This window comes from Astatotilapia calliptera, chromosome 7, assembly GCF_964374335.1.
Source record: "Astatotilapia calliptera chromosome 7, fAstCal68.1, whole genome shotgun sequence".
Classification (NCBI taxonomy): Eukaryota; Metazoa; Chordata; class Actinopteri; order Cichliformes; family Cichlidae; genus Astatotilapia; species Astatotilapia calliptera.
Window position 1 is genome coordinate 67740328 of NC_137428.1, and position 18216 is coordinate 67758543.

Below are 18216 nucleotides of genomic sequence, written 5' to 3' on the forward strand. Positions count from 1 at the left end.
ATCACCTAGATGTTAGATATAGCTTGTCTGCATGATGTTGGCAACCAAAGATAAACACAAATTACCAAAAGAACATCACAGCAGTTTTCCAGCAACATTAAATTCCACGCCTAAAACTCAAATCTGACGTTTTCTGCCCGTGAATCCACTAACAGATGCCCGTAATTCTCAAGTGACTCCTAAAGCTACTGGATGCTACTGGAAACACAGTTTATTACTGCTAACACTAGTTTATACGCAGAGATTTCTTCTGACAGAATGCAATTAATATTAGTCATTTATATTCTCTCCGGCTCATGAAATGCATCTTTTACTGTGTATGTGCCCATTTAGCACAGATTTTGTACAAATTTCATGCTGTGACGGATCATGCCTTGAATCTTCTTCCCTTTGTTTGAGCCGTTTGTTAAAATGCTATGATCATCATCATTATTATTATTATTATTATTATTACCTGACTAACTCCACTAATTTCCACAGATGATATTATGCACTGTGGAATTTTACACCGAGGAACATTATTCTGAAGGTGTTGCACACTTTTTTGTAGCTGAACCTCTGAGAAACTCTCTAAGATGTTTTTTGTACCCAATCGTGTTACTGACCTGTTGCTAACTAACCTAATTAGTTGCAAAAGGTTTTTTTTTACTTAGCTGTTTCTTTTCACTACTGCTGACATTTTCAGCCTTTTTTGCCCCTGTTCTAACTTTTTTGACACGTCGCTGCATCAAAATTCAAAATGAGTATATTTTATAAAGTTTCACTGTTTAAACTTTTATGAGATTTGCAAATCTGTTTTTATTATTATCGTTATTATTATTATTATTATTATTATTATTTAAAAGAGAACCAAAGCCTAACCCTAAACGTTGGGTTTGATGTTTACGTTGACTATGTAATGTTGTGACGTCCGGTGAAAATCACCAAAACAAACACCTGTGTTTAATCTGTAATTTCAAAAGAGACATTTAAGGCTCACTGATGTACTGATGGACCGTAATTTAAGATCCCAGTTGTAACAAACACTGTATCCTACTGGGTTCACATTTTGGCTCTCATTTTACCCGCAGTCTGATCATTTATGTTACTCAAGTAATTTACTCACATCCTAAATAAATATAGTATCTACTCTGTATACAGTGCAGAAACGATCAATAACACCAACAAATCATGCAAAATTAAAAATAAAATTTTACATCAAATTTAGCAGCACTGGGTCACAGAGATGGTTAATGTTGGGAATTGAGAACCGGTTCTTGTAGAGAATCGGTGCTCGTTAGTCTCCCTCCCGATCGATCGGTTCTTGCCCTCTCTCTACGATCAGCTGATTTCGGTCTACAGCGTGGATATGGACATAACTTTTATTTCTATTGCACAAAAGACTGCGAGCGCGATGGTAAACTGAAGACTGCTCCAGAACAGAAACGACGGCATTATACTGTTAACACAACTTTGGATCCTGGCAAGCAACCTGCACAGACAGCATGCTAACGCTAAGCTAGCCAAGAACCCAGAGTGACGTTAAAGCTGAATAAATGCTGACCCCAGACCAGCGCCGTGATGAAGCGAGCCAAATTTGTTTGAATGTAAGGGATTACACAACCTACATACCAAACTCAGAGGTCTGTTCTGGCAAGCATCCACATGATTGTCCATGATTGTGAAGTGAAGCATAAACTTAGTGTGGGTGTGAAAATCCCAACAACAAATAACACCATTATCATGCAACTATTAACTCCCTCATTCGCAGCCTTGATGCTGTTAGAACTGACTTGGGTAAAATGTGCATATTAATTTGCCACCAAACACAGTCATGTATGAATGTGCTACTACTCCTGTGAGGGAGACATTCTTTACAATTAACAGTGCCTCGCTGTTCTGGAAATTTCTAAGGCTTTCATTTCTAAGTAATTGTTGTTTTGGGGGACAGGTTTGCATTCGTTAGACAGTGCAGCTCTGTCAGGCAGAAAATTCAAGGGAGACAAACTGCAGAGTGTCAGGTCTAGCTGGCCGGGAGCAAGACTGTTGGAGTGGTAACCACTTGGTGTGACATTTTTTTCTTTTTTACTACACCAGCTCAGAGATTCAGAGATTCAGAGATTCAGAGATTCAGATAGGGGGAATCTGGGTTAACAAGAATGAAATGAAGAGTAAGTCAAAATGCAAAAACCAAAACAAAATCAGAAAACCTCAAAAAGAAGAACGAAAGAAAGCTAATTTAAACAGATTTGAAAAGCAAAGAGACAGCAAAACTGTTTAAGCGTGTTACTGTGCACACAGCTCAAGAGAATGTAGAGAAAATGAAAGAGATAATGTGGAATAAAAACAAAAGATGGTGAGTGGAGGAGTAAACACAGAGTTAGGAGAGGGCTTGCCAGCAGACCCAGGCATTGGCTGTCTTTGTTATCGGTTTGCACAGAAATGTCAGAGCGCTGTGACATTCTCCCCTACAGCTTCCCCTGCTGCCCAGCCACTACTCTGCAGCACACACACCGTGTAGGAGCACATGCACTCTTATTCACATAACCTCATGCATGCACTGCAACATGACACAAATATAGCTTTCATTATTCACTCACACATGCCTGCAGGGCTGAGGCTTTGTTTGTAATGTAGGAAAGATAGCAAATATTGTCGCTGGAAAAAAGAAGGTTTTGAAGGTCAATATTTGGCATGGCCACCTTTTTTCTTGAACACTGCCTAAAGTCTCTTAGGCAAGCTTACTTGTAATTTATTTAAGTATTCTTCAGGAATACCTCTCCGGGTTTCTTGAAGGACGTTCCAAAGCCTTATTGGAAGCCCTTTATTTGATTCTCCGTCAAGATGATCCTACACTGCTCCGGTAACGTTCATGTCCGAGCTCCAGGCAGAGCATCTGCTGTGTGCTGTTCTGTCCAGGTATGCGTTTACTGCATTGGCAATTGCTATGCTGAAAGCTTTTTCCAATCCAAAGCTTTCAGATGATGTTGGACACTCGGTGTACTCGGTGCTAACGATGATTAGAACTAAAAGCACCTTGTGCCACTGATTTTCAGTCTAGTTCTTAGTCTTCATGTCCTGGCGCTCCTTTGTTTATGTGTCGTTTTCTGTTTCCTGTGTACGTCTTTTGTTGTGTCTGTGCCTCGTTCCTCTTAGCTGTTTCCATGTTCCTCTGCTTGTGCATCGTTCCGTCTCCTCAGTCTGTTATGTGTTTCCTGTCTGTGTTTTCCATGTCATGTGTTCTCACAGTCTTCATCTCATTACGTTTCCTGTTTTATTTTGACAGTCTCGTGTTTGCATGTTCAGTGTGTTTAGTTTTGCTTCCCCCGTGGCGTCATGTTCATTTGTGTCAGCTGTGTTTCCACTTCCCTTATTACCCTGCTGTGTCTTCCTTTGTTCAGTGTCAGGTTGTCTGTTGTCTTTTGCGTCATGTCTCCATGTTCCAGGTATCTGTGTGGCCACGTTTATATTTAGAATAGAATAGAATAGAATAGAATAGCCTTTATTGTCATTGTACAGAGTACAACGAAATTGGAGTGCCACTCCCTTGGTGCAAGTTTCAATAATAAATATAAATGTAAAATATAAAAAGTACAAAAAAAAACAATCGTAAGTACTCAAACAATAGTATGTACAATATATACAGGATAGCAGCATTAATATGATGACAGTATGAATAGCAGCATAATATAATGACAGTGACGGTATGGTATAGGTTCAGTTGTTTTTGTGCTTATTTACTACGGTGATAGCTCTGGGAAAGAAGCTATCCCTGAATCTGTTTGTCCTGGTTTTATGTGACCTGTACCGTCGGCCTGACGGTAATAGTTCAAACAGTTGGTTGCTGGGGTGAGAGTGGTCCTTGATGATATTGCCAGCTCTGCTGAGGTACCGAGAGTTTGCAGTGACCTCCAGGCTGGGCAGAGAGCAGCCAGTGATCTTCTGGGCTGTGTTGATGACCCTCTGCAGTACTTTCCTGTCTGCAGCTGAGCACCCTGCATACCATGTTGTTATGCCGTACGTTAGGATGCTCTCTATGGTGGCTCTGTAAAATGTCACCAGCAGCCTCTCCTCCAGGTTGTTCCTCCTGAGCACTCTCAGAAAGTGGAGACGCTGCTGGGCCTTTTTTACCACCGCTGTAGTATTTGCAGTCCAGGAGAGGTCATCAGATATCTGCACGCCCAGAAACCTCATGGAGTGTACCCTCTCCACACAGCTCCCGTGAATGTAAAGTGGGGCCGGGTCTGCTCTGCCCTTCCTGAAGTCCAAGATAAGTTCTTTAGTTTTCGTGGTGTTCAGTTGGAGGTTGTTAACTGAACACCACTCAGTCAGTCTGTTGACCTCATCTCTGTAGTCCGACTCATCCCCCCTTGAGCTTTCCCAGTTTAGGTTATTGTTTGTGCATCGCTTTGTATTTCTCCTTCAGCCATAATAAACAGCTGGCTTTCACTTAACATTAACGTTCTCATCCTCAATGTTACGGTCCAAAACTTTGTTTTGTCTGCATTTGTCTCCTCTGTTCTCCACTTTAGGAATCTCTGGAATCACCTTGTTTCTCCAAAAACTATTGGGTCTTTATTTTTTTAGATATATTAGCCTTCTTCAGTTTGTCACACAGGTTCTGTATGAGTGATTTCCTTATTTAGCAGTAACAAAGCCTTGGTGTGGTGCAATTACAGTCATCTTAACCCTTTAAGACCTACCATAGAACCAAGTCCGCCAGAGCTTATTTTATATTTTTACAGGCTGTGGAGCCATTTTTGGGAGCATTTCAAGTTGCTATACATCAATACAACCATTATAACCCAGATTTTAATAATATGTCTGCATTAAGTGCATAGTAATTACATAAATTGCAAAAAAGTGCAATAAACTACAAAAAAGTTGAAAATCGTTTTTGTTTTTTTAACATATATTTCTAGTTAGAGAAATTTAAGAGGCTTATCCCTCAAAACTTTAAATACAAAAAAGTTGCACAAAATAGTTTCCCACCACAGGAAATTTATTTTGAGTGTCTTCATAGTTTTATTTTTGAAATACACCAATTTTTATTTACTGCAGGAAAAACAAAAATAAATATTATAGTGCAAATTTAAAAAAAAACAGCATCTGCATCAAAATAAACTATTTCCAGCAGTGCAATATGAGTCCTCAGCATCCCAGAAACGACACAGAAAGTCATAAAGTCAAACATAACTTTTAAAAACACCAGTATAGGCTCATGAGGCCCTGATGGTAAAAAACTACATTTCCGCAAAATGACGTCACTTCCAGTTTTGGGCAGGTCATGGCGGACAGGAAGTGTTACAAACAGCTGATCGGATCGGCAAAGCGTGTTTCTGGAATATTATGTTTTTGTTGCTGCAAGTGCTTTTTATGCAGTTTTTTCAAAGCTATATGTGGAAGGAAACCATGACCGAGGACAAGCTGATGGCATAAGATGTAAGTACAACTCCTCCGGTTTCATATGCAAAAAAATTATTGCGCTAGCTTACGTGGGTCCGGTTCTACCGGGATTTAAAACTAGTTACGCAAAACAGAGCGTGCAGAACACCGGCTCCGACCGGCTTTAAAGGGTTGAAAAACTTGTGATTAATCACAGTCAATCCATAATTTAACACGAGGGCTTTTTTGGCTTTTTCCCTTTTATAAGTGAAATCACTTAAAATTATATTTTGTATTTAATTTGTCTTTGTCTAATATGAAAAGTTGTTTTATGATCTAAAACATGTAATTGTACATTCTAATATGTAAAAAACTAAGAAATCTTTATTTTCTTTATTGCTTGAGTTTATGTCCAGTAACTTCACTGTTGGATATAATGCTCACTATTCTCACGGCATTTTCTTCTTTGTCCAATAAGAAAAAAAAAACCAGCCACAGAAAAGACATTTTATTGGTGGCCCGCTGCCCCCTTTTATGGTGCCCCACCACTTTTCAACTAAAATGACAAGAAAGAAAGAAAAAGCCAGAGAGAAGCGAGTGCACCTTCAGCACTTAAAGCAGTGCAATAATCATTAACAAATATGTTTTTGTGTTTGCTTCAATCCTCTCACAATCTGCAGTTAATGACCACCAGACGTATAAAAGGGTCAACCGGCTGAATGCATGAACTGAATGACTGATTCATCGTAAACACATCAATAAGGCTGAGCTGACATGTTGAATAAGTAGACTGTTCAGTAGACAGATTTGCAGGCATATGTTAAAAAAACGTAGAGTCTTCAGAACCGCATCCTTCATCTTATCGCTGAGCTCAATTAAGTCTGGCATCCATGGCAACTACAGCACAAAGGAGCTGTCAGATCACACCACACTGGAAATAAAATCAGTTTATCTACTTTGGTTTATTCAGACAGGCACTTTTTTTTAAAGAATACACAATAATTTAATTGCATTTTAAATTTGATCAAGCGGAGCTGCATGATGGTTACTAACAGATGATGTCAGAGCTGACCCAGTAAGCGTTTTTAAATGATATTTCCTGGCACTGAAATAGAAAAGTCAAAGTAAACCTGTCTGCTTAACCAACTCATCTCTAAAAGCTAGTACGATGTGATGGTTCCAGGGTTATATGAGCTCTTGCACCCAGTGGGGCAAACCAATTAAGATTTTCCTGCCTGTCATATTTCCTATTTAATTCCCATAGGCTACTGGTGCTGCTACTGGTGCTGCTACTGGCTCAGACATATACAGTCCAGTACAGGGTCCCATTTTCAAAAGTCTGTATTTTTTCAAGTACTGGACATTTCTTGTGAATTTTAAAATACGTAGCAGGATATTACCTGCAAAGGTTCACAAGTGCTCAGGACACATGAGATATGTCCGTACAATAATCAAACTCTGCCTATATGTTATGAGCAGGTCTGAAGTCACTACAGCCACTGGTGTTGTTACGCTACCAATACCGGCAACCACGTGAACCTCACGAATCCTCTTTCTAGCTACCTGTTTGAGTTATTGGTGATGAATAGCTGTGAATTAAAGCACTCTGGAATATGATTATTGTGTTTGATGCACCCTGGGTTTGTACAGAGTGGGCAGAGAAACATACAGTGACATGTAAACACCTCACACAGACACATGCATCACTGTAATTACTGAAAAAAGCCACAAGCAACAGACGCAGCTTCGAGACATTCTCAGCCTTAGAAACCACATCGTGAAAATGTAGCAAAATAAGAGACCAAAAAAAACAAAGACATCCAATTATTTGGTATTTTCTTGACATCAGAGCTCAACAGTGAGACTTTTGACATGATTTCTGACATCAAAGTGCGCTTTTGTTTTGACTGTATTATTCTAACAGGATTTAACTGTGCAGTTTGTCGGCCTATTATCTCGTTCTGTACAGCCAGTAATGACATGCTGTTGCTTACCAAATGTATACCATTGCATAAGCAGCGTCTGTATTAGCAATTCATAACACAAGTCAGCATGAAGTTGTCAACAGTGGGAAGCCGTGTGTGTGTGTGTGTGTGTGTGTGAGAGTGTGTGTGTGTGTGTGTGAGTGTGTGTGTGTGTGTGTGTGTGTGTGTGTGTGTGTGTGTGTGTGTGTGTCTCCTGTGCCTGGTGACTCATCCATCTTATCCGGGAAGCTCTGTTGGTGATTAAGGTGTTTAGGAGTTTGCTTTTTGTGTTCACAACGTCAGAACAAACACAGTGAGAAGCATCGTGTATTTATTTTACCATTTGTTCTTCTAATCATACAACTTTATATTTTACATTGACTGCATTTCTCCCAGAGGGTCTGTAGGTGTACACCTGCCCAACAGGGACACACGAGCATCATCAGCACCATGGACAGCGCAACTATGACAGATGAAAACACATTATGACACTTTGCTCGTATGCACTGACACAAGTAAAAGACACAATAGTCGCTCCTGTTTGTCTTCAGAAAGCAGTGCATCCATTTGTGAAAGTTTGAAACAGCTTAAGTAACCCACTTTTATGTGACATAAATTGAAATGTGTTCACTACAATAAATCATTTAACGCCCAAACAAAACTTGGCAGAATGCACCAAAAGACATTTTGTGCAAAATGTTACCACCTCCGCAAATTATTGCCTATGAATCATGTTCTATATAACCCGTGAAGAAAAAGCAACAATTTTTTCAATCTGAAGTTTCAGCTTTATGCATAGATATCCTGCATTTCTACACTCTAAAAAAAGATCTGCTGGCTTAACGTAAAAAAATTAAGGTAACAATTTGCATGGATCTTTTTAAGTTACTTCAGCTTAGCCACTATAGCGTAAATGCCACAAGAGTTCTCTAGTTAGGCAAACTCTATTCCTTACGTACAAACAACATGATTTGCTTTGTCCTCTACAAGCTTAATTAAGTTGAACCAACTTAATTTTAATTGTTTAAAAAATTACTCCATTTAGTTATTAAAACTTATTTTTTTACTTTTATTCTACTCAGAAATATCCATGCAAATTGTTACCTTAATTTTTTTGAGTACTAGTAACTTACAATAACTTATAACTTACAATTATACAATAAATTACACATTGAAATTCCAGTTTTATGATCAAACTGTTTATTAGAACACCAGTCCACCATTCCAGACTCATTGACATTTCAATAGCAGACAAAATTGTTGCCTCCATAAAATAAATGACATAAAACACCCCTGTAAATCTGTCTCAAAAAGACTGAACATTTTGACAGTCATGCTCTGATTCAAGTTTGTTTGTGTTAAAGTGATAGTTTAGGTTTTTTTAAGTATGAAGTACATTGTGAGTGTATTACACACAGTAGACAGCAGTCAGCACATTCCTGCCACCAACACGCACGATAGGCTCAGTTTGTTTGTGTGACTTTGGTAAATCTGAACTAACCCGAACTAACACCAAAGTCACCAAATAACACAATTACACTTACTGATCAAGGCAGCAGGAGACCAGCAACTCCTGTGTGCTGTCAGGTAAAATTGCTGTTTTTGTCCATGGACGCTGGTGGGCCAGAGCGATTGAAACAACAAGCAGTAGAACTTCTCTTTCCTCACAGAAAAGGCTGTCTGATAGCAAAATAAAGCAGTAAACATATTCTTGATATAATGTACATTTAAACTGACATCAGTTTTATTAGGATGGAGGCTCATCTTGCGTGCCGGTGGCCCCGTCTGCTTCTCCGTAGGTGGAGCTTACTGACTGCCATCTACTGTGTGTAATACACTCACAATACATATGTACCTCATATACAGCCTCACTTCAAAAGACCCGAGCTATCCTTTTAAAGTGCATTATTTTTAACTAGGTGTACTTAATGCTCAACGCTCAACTTTACACCTACTGCCTACTGTAAAGTATGTAACACAACACATTGCAAACAACAGTGGAACATTTCCCGTTTAATTTGAGGATAGCCTCACTCTTCACATTTTTTAGTACAACAGTTTACTTTTTAGTGACATTACCTTAGGACTGGCTTTCAGATCATCCAGCTCGAGGAATATCTTTTGAAACACTTCAAAAGTGTTTTTCAAAAGTGTTTTTCAGTTCTTTTGGGTAGCTGAGGTTGAGTGCATATATCAGCCCCATTAGCAAGGCACAGGCTCTGGGTACATCCAGGTCTGCTAGGACTTCTGTTCCTTCAAGTATGATCCTTGCGCTGGCTGGATCAGACGTTGTGGCACCTCTGGTTACAATCTTCATCACTTCATTGGTAATATCCCCGCCACCATCCTGGTAGATCAGAATCAATATAAATGTTTTAAGTAATCATACTTATACATGAGAGTAACACAAAATAGGGCTGCAACTAACAATTTTCTCGATTATCTGATTATGTCTGTGAAGGTTCTCTTTGCAAGCTCCTTTGACGATTATCTGATTAGTTGTTTGGTCCAGAAAATGTCAGAAAATGGTGAAAAATGTCAATGTTTCTCAGAGCCCAATATGATGACCTCAAATGTCAAACATATTCAGTTTGCTGTCATAGAGGAGTAAAGAAACCAGAAACGATTCACATTTATGAAGCTGAAACCAGAGAATTTGGACTTCTTTTTCTAAAATAATTACTTAAACCGATCAATCAATTATCAAAATAGTTGCCGATTAATTTAGAAATCAATTAATAATAGATTAGATCGTACCTCTAATACAAAGTATAGTCATGTCTGATTTACCTGCTCTTTGAAGAGATCCTCCTCCTTTTCCCTGAGATACACCACTAAGCCACGGATAGCGACCTCTCGCCTTCTCTCCACAGAATCGTCCTGTGAATAAGAAAAAGAATGTCGAACTGCTCTTCGAGGAGGATGGGTTTTTGATAATTACATCCAAAAAAAAAAAAAGAAAAAAGGATTGACTTTATATGGCCTGAACTGTACCAATTATAGATTTCCAGTGATAATCAAAATAATGAATTGATCATTTCAAAGAGCCATTTCTCTGAAATGATCAATTCATGAACTTGAAAAATCCAGGTAACAAATAGAAAAACTGCAAAATCTTGCAAATTACTCTGCCAATCATGATCCACATCACCTATAATTTGTTTTATTATTAAGTATTTATAGTTTTAATTGATATTTGTGCCTCAAGCTCTAAACAATAATTTGACATAGTTGAGTTGTAAACAGCTACCTTTTAAGACTCAATATCACCTATTGGAAAAAAAAGTGGATTATCCTATTTGAAATAAACTACATTTCATTCATTCATACCTCTAGCAGCATGTTCTGGATGCGCCGAATGCGCATTTTTGCAGCCCCTCCTCTTGAGGACAGCAAGGACATTATTTTCTGAGAGTACTGGTCCAGCTTTGCCATGAATGTTGTCTCCAGGTTAACAGTGGTGATCCTTCTGAATTCTTGGTTTATCTGTATAAAAAAAAGGCACAAATAGGCACAACATGTTAATGTATACAATTTACTTTAAAAGAATACATACTGCAAATTATCTTATGGAAAAATATTTACCTGAACTGCATCAAAAAGAGCAGGCCATCTTTCTTTCAGGTCATTGATTTTTGGTGCTTGATTGACAACTTCCTGCCTGCGAATGGAGAATGTTATGTTATGTTTCCAAATCAAAGATATTTTTTCTTAAGTGATACAACTGCGCTTATGTATCTGCAGTTAACACCCAAAAGAGCAAAATTATATTTTATGTGCTAATGCACACTCAATGTAATGTCATTAAAACAACTAGTTTATGAATGTTACTTAAGATCTTTCCTGTGGCGTTTCTACAACATGGCGTTCGCTTCCTCGCCCGCGTTTTTTGACTGAACTTTGACACAGGCTGTTCTTCAGCTAGGGCTCAATTAACAAACTTCAATCTCACATAAAAATAACTCTAGGACTTAAACATCAAAATGCATCGATGTTAAACCGAATGTATACTCAGTAACCTACATTTGTTTAGTCATGAATGTAAAATGGCCCAGCCTTTTGCTGGTCAAACCTTCATCAACGCTGCAACGATTTCAAAGTAGAAAGAAGAAAAACATGTATTACCCTGTCTTTGCAGAGTTAAAACTACTGCTACAGAAGCTCAGTGTCAATTAACACCATTTGGCTGCCACCGTAAAACAAAACTTAACAAAGACTAATGTTACGGTCGAATTACTTCACAAGTTAGCCAGAAGTGTAACGTTACTAGCTTATCACCACCACTCGCCGAGGAAGAGTTTAGTGTTGTGTAAAAAGGATTTCTTGCAGTGCGTGTTGATAGAGTTAAAGTTAGAGTTATTAGCTGCTGTGAATAAAACAAGGCAAAAAATTGTACTCACCACAAAGCTTTAACGTTTGATAATGTTCCGTACAAAATGCCGCTTCTCTGCTTTCTCTCTTTGCCTCCGTTTCTTTCGATCAGTGGTCTGAGAGCACAACATGTCCGGGCAAGTCAGCCTTGTACTCAGCTTTTAAAGGACGCTTACGAGATTTTTAAGTTGTATTAACTGAATACACTTTCATGTTAAGTTAACACAGAAATGTCTGTTCAAAATCGATATATTACTGAGCTAAGACTGTTTTCTTTATTTTCATTTTGACCAACTCATTAAATTAAGTTATCAACTGATTACAATGTGTACATGCAACAAACTTAATTTTTTATGCAGAAAAAGCTATTAATTTTAAGCTTTACTTACTAACCCCATGAATCATTTTTTAGAGTGTATGCAGGTGGCAGAAGGTGAGCAAAATAGGACTTTTTGAAATCATGTACGTCTGAGCTGCATTTATTTATATTCTGGGCTCGAAGTGCGAAGCTGTCACATTAAAAAAACAACAGTTATAGCAGTGACAGCAGCTCAGAGAACGGGAAAGGAAGCGATGGTGACAAAGTGACAAATACATCTAAGAGAATATCAACATTTACACCAGAAGTCAAAGGTGAAGAGTTTTCATAAAGGCTCTGCCAGCCATGCCTCAAAATGATTTATTTTGAAACACTTGACCGTGAGATGTTCGCAGCAGAGATGGGAAGAGAATTTACTGCAACAGCTGCAAAGTCTATAACAGATGTGACAAGATCACATTTCAAGCAACCACATTTAAAAATATAACAAAAGTAATTTACCAAATGACCTGAATAATTATCTTAATTTGCTAGAAACTCTTGTTTGGCTTATGTAGACACATAATGAAAATTCTGATAAAGTAGAGACTAAAGTCACAATATTTGAATTTGCTGTTTAACACTCTCAATACCAATAATAACACAGTACAGAGAGCCTATGCAACCAACAAGATTTCTTTTACTTCAATGTCCTTTATTTGTCTGTCTCTGTTTCCAAGGATAACATTACCCAAAAAGTGCTGCCAAACGATGTAAATGTTGTAAAAACAAAACAAAACTCATATCTGTATTGCGGTGTATAAATATGAAAACACCAATACTTGAATTCATACAAACAGTAGCACAGAAGAAGTTCACTGCTTTCACTAATGATATTGGACTTTATGTGATTTTATGATTAAGGTTAGCAATGTGATACTGACTCTGCCACAAACCACACAGCTCAGGACAGAAGTATAAATGTCATCAACACAACCTTTTCTTGCTGCAGATCATAGAACATCTCAAGTGTAACAGCCACACTATGTGTAACATTATTGTGTAGTTAAACCCATTTAGACCTCAGTTCTGTCCAGAGTCCCTCAACAGTCACCTACCTGTAGGGGATCCTTCCAGCACCTCTCCTGTGTACTGTGGTTCTTTGAAGATGGGACGGTTGTCATTTTGGTCAATGACATTAATCCTGAATACTTGTGGTCCCTCGATAAGGTTTCCACTGTAGTCTGTGGTCGATACCTCCAGCTGTGTGAAAGAACACAAAGACGAGTTAAAGACATTTTGTTTTCCAGTTGTCGACTAACTTTTATTTAGAGCGTTCTTCATAGAACTGCAGGTAAGCTCAAATGATGTGCTGTTGTCTCACCGCTCTTTAAATACAAAGCCATTTGTCAGTAAAAATGTGTTTTATATTCGTCTATACGTAACAATGATGCTTGGTAGCTGAAAATGACCATAAAATAACTGACACCATAACAGACACAGATAGAACATCCACTAGAAATAAAAAAAAAAACATAGCTAGATCAATAAACAAAAACAAAACATTATCCACTGATTTCCATTTCACTGAGTAAAATAAGCATCTGATCGCCTACAACCCAGAGGAAACCACAGTTTCCCCCAGGAAGAGAAATGCTGATTAGGACACAAATACCATCATCCCCACAATCAATCACAGAGGTGGAAACATTACTTTGGGGCTGTTTACCTACTGAGGGGCCAATGGATTCAGCCATGAACCATAACATTGAGGATGAGAACCTCCTTCTTTCAGCCAGAACACTTTAGGATTTAGAGAGTTTCTGTCAGGAGCAGTGAGACACGTTTCCTCCTTAGATGAGTGCAAACCTGGTGACCAACTTCAAGACACATCCTGCCCCGTGACAAAGGCTTCTCCATGAATACCAAGTGTTGCTTTATTTGGGGATCAAATACTTATTTCACGTAATGGCTTGCAGTCCACTGTGGCCTCTTTTTTTATGACTATATATGTTGTATTCTTTGTGAGCACTCACAAAAATACCCATATAAGACATAAGGCAAACACTGATAACATATAAGACTTATCCTGTACTTATTTAGTTTACCTCCTTTACCTCACTGAGGGATCTTGTATTGGCCTACATTAAATATTAACGTTTGCAGTTTTCCTTATGCTGCAGTACTTCTTGTGATTCAAGTGTAGCATGACATCCCAGTGTACTTCAGACCCAGCAACACACTCAGACAGAAACTGGTTCACCCAAAAGACAAAACTCCTAAAAACAAACTTAACAATGTGGTGTTTGCTGTACAGTGCAGCGAGGAATGCTCAGACCAAAAAGGCTAGGCAGCGCCTGTATCACCTACGACAACTGAGGAAGTTCAGGGTCTCTCCAAAGATCCTCAGGATTTTCTATACAGGCGCTGTGGAGAGCATCCTCACACAGAACATGACATCGTGGTTTGGGAACAGCTGTGTGAAGGACCAAAAAGCTCTCCAGAGAGTGATCCGTACAGCAGAACGCTGCTGCAGGATTGCTCTCCCCCCGCTTCAGGACACCTACACCAGGAGATGCCGGACTAGAGCAGCGCAGATACTGAAGGACCCGTCCCATCCTGGCAACAAACTGTTCCAACTTCTGCAATCTGGTAGAAGGTTCAGCATCTTCCGGGCAAGGACAGAGAGACTCAAGAGGAGCTTCTATCCCCAAGCCATCCGTGCCCTAAACACACACACCCGCCCTCTCACATCATGTCACGGCGGGGTGCGCCGGTGTGTGTGTGGAAACAGGACCCAAAAGCAGATGACGAAGAGGAGTAGTAAGTAGTGATGTGACGTTCTGTATCGAGGCTTCGAAGCGTGTGTCGAGTAATGGAGGGGGCGTTTCCGCGAAGCGCGTATCGAGGCTTGCTTCATTTATGGGAGGAGCTGAAAATGATGACGTCCGAAGCCTCGCTGCCCGGCTATACCACGTGACTGGTTCAGGAAGCGGTTCGAACTTTGCCGCAAATAATCATTTTCCATACTGCCAGTATAAATATACACAGTATACTGCCATCACTACAATATACATGTTTTACACACTCCTTTTGTTGTTGACATTTACAGGCTGTGTGCAAAATGCCACACTCTTCAAATTCATGCCAACTAATATTTTTACGTCCAGTAGGTGTCCTACTAGAGCAAATGAAGCTTCAAGAAGCTTCGCGTTGGGGTGAACCAATTGGATGAAAAGCTTCAGTGCTTCATGAGGCTTCATCTGCCCATCACTAGTAGTAAGGTTTTAACAGAAGGTGAAGCTTTATTGCGATGCCGGCAGGAAAATAAACCAAGGGACCAAAAACACTAAACTGGCAAGACACTAAGAAACAAAACACTAAAGGTACTAAGACCAAAAAACTATAACTATGACTGAGGTGAGATTAAACAGACGAAAACTATAACCATGACTGCGGTGATGTAAACAGACGACCCGACAATGACATGCAGAAAACAGAGGGCTTAAATACATACATGAGGTGATCAGGGGAAGTGGAGACACATGGGGGAAACAGCTGACTGACATAAACCTAAATGACAGGACCAGGAGGAGGAAAGCTAAATGCAATGAACAAAGAACACATGACACTGTCAGAATAAAACAGGAAATACTAAAACTAGACATGACAACACAACTAAACAGACCTAATACGTGAAGAATAATACAAGAACCCAAAACATAGAAAACCAAGGGAACAATAATAAATAACAGCTTAAACTAAAGCTAGATAGGAAATGACACAAAAACTAATCACATATCAAAATGAAAAAAATACAAACATGAACTCAGAGCGCTGGGTCAGAGACCCAGCCTGTGACACATCATCTATAATTGACTGAGACAGGACTCTTCCAGACACTAAACCAAGGAACAATGTACATTTCAATTCCTTTAATTTTAAATATGTTTATATTGTCTATCCTGTAAAATAGTCAGATATCTATTCATATTAATGTACAGAATTCACCTGCTTGCTGCTACTACTGCACATTCACCCAGTGTATATATATATATATATATATATATATATATATATATATATATATATATATACATATATATATATATATATATATATATACACATATATACATATATATATATATGTGTATATATATATGTATATATATATATATATATATATACATATATATATACACATATATATATATATGTATGTATATATATATATGTATATACATATATATATATATATATATATATATATATATATATATATATATATATATATATATATACACATATATATATATATATATATATATATACATATATATATATATATATATATATATATATACATATATATATACACATATATATATATATGTATGTATATATATATATATATACATATAATGTTCTTCCTCTACACCCCCCCCCATTTTTGCACATGTCGAGGAGCGTGTCAGGCTACATTTCACTGTGTGTTATACTTGTATAACTATGCATGTGACAAATAAAGAACCTTGAACCTTGAACCTTCACCTCTACATTGGAGAGACCAAACAGCCACTTCACAAGCGCATGGCACAACATAGAAGAGCCACCTCCACAGGACAAGACTCAGCAGTCCATCTGCATCTAAAGGTCAAAGGTCACTCGTTCAAGGATGCCAATGTTCACATTTTGGACAGAGAGGACAGATGGTTTGAAAGAGGAGTGAAAGAAGCATCTATGTCCACTGTGAGCGACCATCTTTGAACAGAGGCGGGGTTTACGACACCAACTCTCTGCCATCTATAATCCAGTTTTGAGATCCCTTTCCAGACGCCTTAACACCCACTCACATCCTGGGCCATCTGACCTCAGGAAATCACATGATAAGGTGGGGCCAGGTTTCACAATGAACACACCCGAAACTCTGGCTGATTGGGACCCACACCTGTTTTCACACCTCGGCTCAGGTGATTAGAGGATCATCAGGGGGTCCTTTTGTCCCTCTTTAGGGGGAAACTCCCACTGGGTTTAAATCTGGGACTCTCCACTATTTGACCTTAGAACTGAAGAAGCTTCTTGGATGAGAGGTGAAACGTCTTCAAGCAACTCAAAGAAGTCCAGACGCTTTTCTTTGCAAGCTCCTTTGACTACGATGACCTGGATGACTGAGAACCTTCACAGACATATGCTAAGAAACATAATTACAATGCTAGCACGGCAGTTTTTAGCAGGTGATAGCATGCTAACATTAATTAACACTAAATCCAAATGCAGGTGAGGCTTCAGGGCATTTCGTTGACTTTGGCGGTATTTTATCAAAGGTGGACGCCAAACACACGTTGGTGGCTTTTAAGGAAGAGAATAATTACAATCATCAGCTGTGGGGAGCTTGAGTCTTTCCACAAATCCCAAAGTGATCCATCAGAGATTACAGTGTTAGGATCAACAGTACCATGCAAGACAAGTTACTGAAATCATCAATTTATAAAGGTTTGTTTTTTTCATTTAAGTCTTTAGATGAAATGTACTCTGCTAAAACATAAACTGAGGTGAAACATGACCATCTATGTTCACTTTACAGAAGTTACATCCTTGTTTGGTTATTTTCAGTTTCATGTACGGAGAAAGTCAACTCAGTTTCACACAAGTCTTTCTTGCACTTAATTGTTATTACTGACAAGAAGTATTTGACTTGGATGAGTAGCTGCACTGATGCCAAAACACATTATGTACAGACTACACTGGAATCTTTCCACTTAATCGGCTACATGTAAAAACACTAAAAGTACCAGCGTCAAATTAATTTGGATGGCTTAGTGTGATGACCATGAAAAAAAACATAATTAATAAATTATTAATAAAAATGTAGAGGACTCAGTTTTATGCTTTGTTCTTTGTGCTTTTATTTTCCCCTCCCGTCTTACAGGTGCTCGTCGATGTGGGGCATCGGGTATTCGTCCAACTGTGACCCCTCATTCACCTTTCGGTAGGCGACACATCTGTCTTTACCACAAGAACTACTACTCTGGCCCCAACTCATCTCGTTCTTTAACCAGGCTCAGCTCCACAGTTTTATCATACTTAATCCGCACCAACAACTGGGTGGGTTTTTTGTGCTTGTGAGTGTCGCGACTCCCTCTGTACTGTCCCTAATCAATTCAAAATGTGGGAATGTCTGTGCAGCTACAGGGCACGCAGTTTGACCATCTATTTC

At 38.7% G+C, this 18216-nt stretch overlaps 2 protein-coding genes across 2 annotated transcripts in view; both read right to left on the reverse strand.

Moving 5' to 3' along the window:
* Nucleotides 1-18216, reverse strand: part of cdh13 (cadherin 13, H-cadherin (heart)) — a 389881-nt gene that overhangs the window by 164477 nt on the left and 207188 nt on the right. Inside the window, exon 7 of the mRNA XM_080303968.1 lies at nucleotides 13116-13260. Coding sequence (XP_080160094.1) covers nucleotides 13116-13260 — 145 coding nt within the window. The remainder of the gene's footprint in view (nucleotides 1-13115; nucleotides 13261-18216) is intronic.
* On the reverse strand, nucleotides 8512-12124 carry LOC145429834 (uncharacterized). The gene is made up of 6 exons (XM_080303967.1): nucleotides 12093-12124; nucleotides 11729-11815; nucleotides 10914-10989; nucleotides 10659-10814; nucleotides 10119-10208; nucleotides 8512-9675 (listed from the first exon to the last, which is right to left on the reverse strand). The coding sequence occupies exons 1-6, from the start codon at nucleotides 12095-12097 to the stop codon at nucleotides 9460-9462; spliced, it is 630 nt and encodes a 209-aa protein (XP_080160093.1). The 5' UTR covers nucleotides 12098-12124; the 3' UTR covers nucleotides 8512-9459.

Bases quoted from the DNA above. Each gene is read 5' to 3' on its own strand.
- LOC145429834 (XM_080303967.1), bottom strand. The intron at 10,990-11,728 runs GTGAGTACAATT...CTCCATTCGCAG, and splicing joins TCAAACGTTAAAGCTTTGTG to GCAGGAAGTTGTCAATCAAG. The intron at 10,209-10,658 runs GTATGAATGAAT...TCTTATTCACAG, and splicing joins TCCAGAACATGCTGCTAGAG to GACGATTCTGTGGAGAGAAG.